At 34.8% G+C, this 3,112-nt stretch overlaps 1 protein-coding gene across 1 annotated transcript; it reads right to left on the bottom strand.

Moving 5' to 3' along the window:
- Positions 1–2,047: 2,047 nt before the first annotated feature.
- LOC132755203 (uncharacterized) lies at positions 2,048–2,899 on the bottom strand. The gene has a single exon (XM_060746013.1). It carries the CDS (start codon positions 2,897–2,899, stop codon positions 2,048–2,050), a length of 852 nt encoding a protein of 283 aa, XP_060601996.1.
- Between the last annotated feature and the right edge of the window lie 213 nt (positions 2,900–3,112).

Genomic DNA, 3,112 nt, shown 5'->3' with positions numbered 1-3,112 from the left:
TGGACCATGCCACCACAGTTTGCAATCGCTAATTGTTTTTTACCGAACAGCCTCTTGATGCTATATCCGCTGGTTCTGGTTGCCTAACACATGTTCAAATTTTATACCTTCGTCTGATTTTATCTCACTAATTCTGTTTTTCACAAACACTGGTAATTTTTTCTTGCTTTGGATCCAGTAAGGAACACACTTAGAATCTGCCCATAAGTATATTTGTTTCATGTTTAACTGTAGTTGATTACTCACGATTTCAAACAGGGTACTCCTATCAAAACTGCCATTAATTCTAATCTTGGGATAGTTATTTCTTTCAAAGGCGCAATCCTACTTTTAGCAAACACTAAATCAACTTTTGTTTCTAATTTGCTTTTCTGATGTTAATATATTGCCGTAGCATATGCTTTTGTCGAAGCATCACAAAAACACAACAATCTGTATTCTGTATCTTCGTCGTATTTCTGCAGTGAAACAGATCGAGGTATTTTAAAATCAGAAATCGATTTTATATCACTTTTCACAGTTGACCAAATTTCACAAATGTCATCATCCTCTATTAAATAATCCCAATCATATTTTTTTCTTCCATATTGATTGCAGAAGGATCTTTCCTTCCAGCACCACTGGACACAACAATCCTAGAGGATCGAAAACAGATGCAATCTGCTTTAAAATCATACGTTTTGTCAAAATGTTTTCATCACTCGACACAGATGATTCATTTAGAGTAAGTGTGTCGTTTTTTGTATCCCATGTATGTCCGAGTACTTTGATAGAGATACTTTTTGTTTGGTCTGTTGTCGGAATCATTTTTGGCTTACTGAGAACTATTTGATGCCCATTCTCTAAGATTCTTAGAGGCATTAGCAAAACTTCGTTTACAAGTCTTGTACAAATCATATGCTTCTTCCCATGTATTTGTACCTGTAATTACGTTATCAACGTAGATATCACCTTTAATTTTGTCAGCAATGTTGTTGTTGTATGTTTCTAGATGGCTCTCAAGAGTGGCACCTAACAAAAAGGGGCTTGATATTATACCAAATGGAACACGACAGAATCTGAATTCTTGAACATTATCACTACTGACAATTGGTCTTTCTATATCTTTTATCCACAGAAATCGTGTGACATTCCCGCTGATCCTGCTGTAGGCCAATTTGTAAAAAAGCCTTTTCAATATCCGAAACCAATGCCACTTGATGATGTCTAAACCGCATCAATATAATCCACAAAGATCACGAATCATAACTGGACCTCGATATAAACACTCGTTCAAACTTTTATTGTTTCTATCTGATTTTGCAGATGCGTCATAAACAACACGTAATTTGGTAGTTGATTTGTGTGGGGGTAATTACTGCATGGTGTGGAATATAATGCACTAAATCACTCATCGAACTTCTATCTATTTTCTCGATTACACCTTTACTAAGTTGGTCTTGTATCACTTCATTATATTTTTCAACACTTCTGGCTTGTTTTTCATTCTTGCTATATTTGATTTCAATCGAGCTAATGCTAGCTCTCTGTTTTCTGGCAATTCTGGAGTTTCTTCTTTCCACGGCCATGTTACTTGATACATTCCGTTGTCATATATTAATGTATCTTTAAATTTCATTAAAGCAATTTCATCATTTGTATTATCTTGACTGTCTGTTATTCCTAACGATTCGATCTTCCAAAAGTCTTCCAACTCTGGTTTGGTTTGAACAACTGAATCAACACTAGCAAACACATTTGTTGTGCTTACACATACATTTGATCCATGCGTAAGAATAAGCATATTTGTTTCATTTTCATATACACTTGTTTCCTGTATTCGGCCTGTAAGTATCCAACCAAGCTTTGAAGCCAGAAGATAAAGTCCTGGTTTTACTTCCATTCTTTGACACATTACAATATCTAGGTAATAATCATTTCCTAGTAATAAGTCCACTTTTGATGACTCTTTATTTGATGAAAGATCTTCAGCCATGTTCAAATTTGTGAACAAATGTTTCATATGTTCGTCAAAAATAATTTAGCTGACTTTTTCTGTACGTTTCCACTAATTACCGGGTACAATATTGGCATTTATTTCAATGTATTTGCCAGTACTAAGTTTCAAGCACACTTTTGTAGAATATGTTTTAATTACCTTAGGTTTGTCCGATCCAAAGGTAACTAACTTTATTTCTTCTTCTTTAATTTCTTTACTCCAAGTTTGCTCGCTAGAGACTCTGTAATATATGTCCTTTGCGATCCGCGAATCAAGCAGAATACGTGCATTTTCACTCGTAGTCCCAAATGGACTTTTTACTTCCGTTCTTGCTGTTTGCATTAAAACACTTTCATCACAGGACACAAGAGCACTTTCTTCATTGAGTTCATTGTTGTTCAATGAGTCTGTTATTTCAGGATTAACAACACAAAATTCACCTAATCTAAACTTTTTAGGACATAAACTACGATGGTGCACATTAAATCCACCACAGTATACACAATTCTTTTTTCCTTTACATTCAGCGGAATTGTGACCTAATTTAAGACACTTTAAACAGCTTCCTATAAGTTTTCCTTTTCGTTCTGCAATCGTGCGAAAAATAGGACACTCATCACTCCAATGTTTCTTATCACAATACCGGCATTTCTTAAACTTCTTGTCAGCAACATTTCTTACTTCACTTGTAACCAGAGCTTCAGCTGAACTTAAAGATTTACCTGAATGGTCCTGTGTACTCTGGTTTTCGTAGAAAACTTTACGTCTTTGCTTCTGCTGGTTAGGAGAATTCATTTGTTTATATCTCCGTGATTCTGAGAATGGTAGCTTTTGCTCCGCTTTCTCACGAGCATTCACATAAGCTTTGAACTTATCGCGAAGATTTGTCACTGTCCATTTATCCTCTGTTCCTTTATGCATTTCAAGTTGAAGCAAAACTTCTTGAGGTAGTTTCGAACGTATCATAGAAACAAATACATCCTGATTTATGTTTTGATTCAGGACTTTTAACTTTTAAGAATTTTTCAATTGTCCCAAAAAACCCCCCAAATTTTTTAAAATCTGTTTACGCTGGAGTTTAAAATTTTAAACATCTGATTTAAATTAAACAATCCCCTTCTTGTTTTTTCCCAA

This window comes from Ruditapes philippinarum, unplaced genomic scaffold (assembly GCF_026571515.1).
Source record: "Ruditapes philippinarum isolate M1 unplaced genomic scaffold, ASM2657151v2 ctg5921_1_1_1_1, whole genome shotgun sequence".
NCBI lineage: Eukaryota > Metazoa > Mollusca > Bivalvia > Venerida > Veneridae > Ruditapes > Ruditapes philippinarum.
This window is presented reverse-complemented; position numbering and strand designations above follow the sequence as displayed.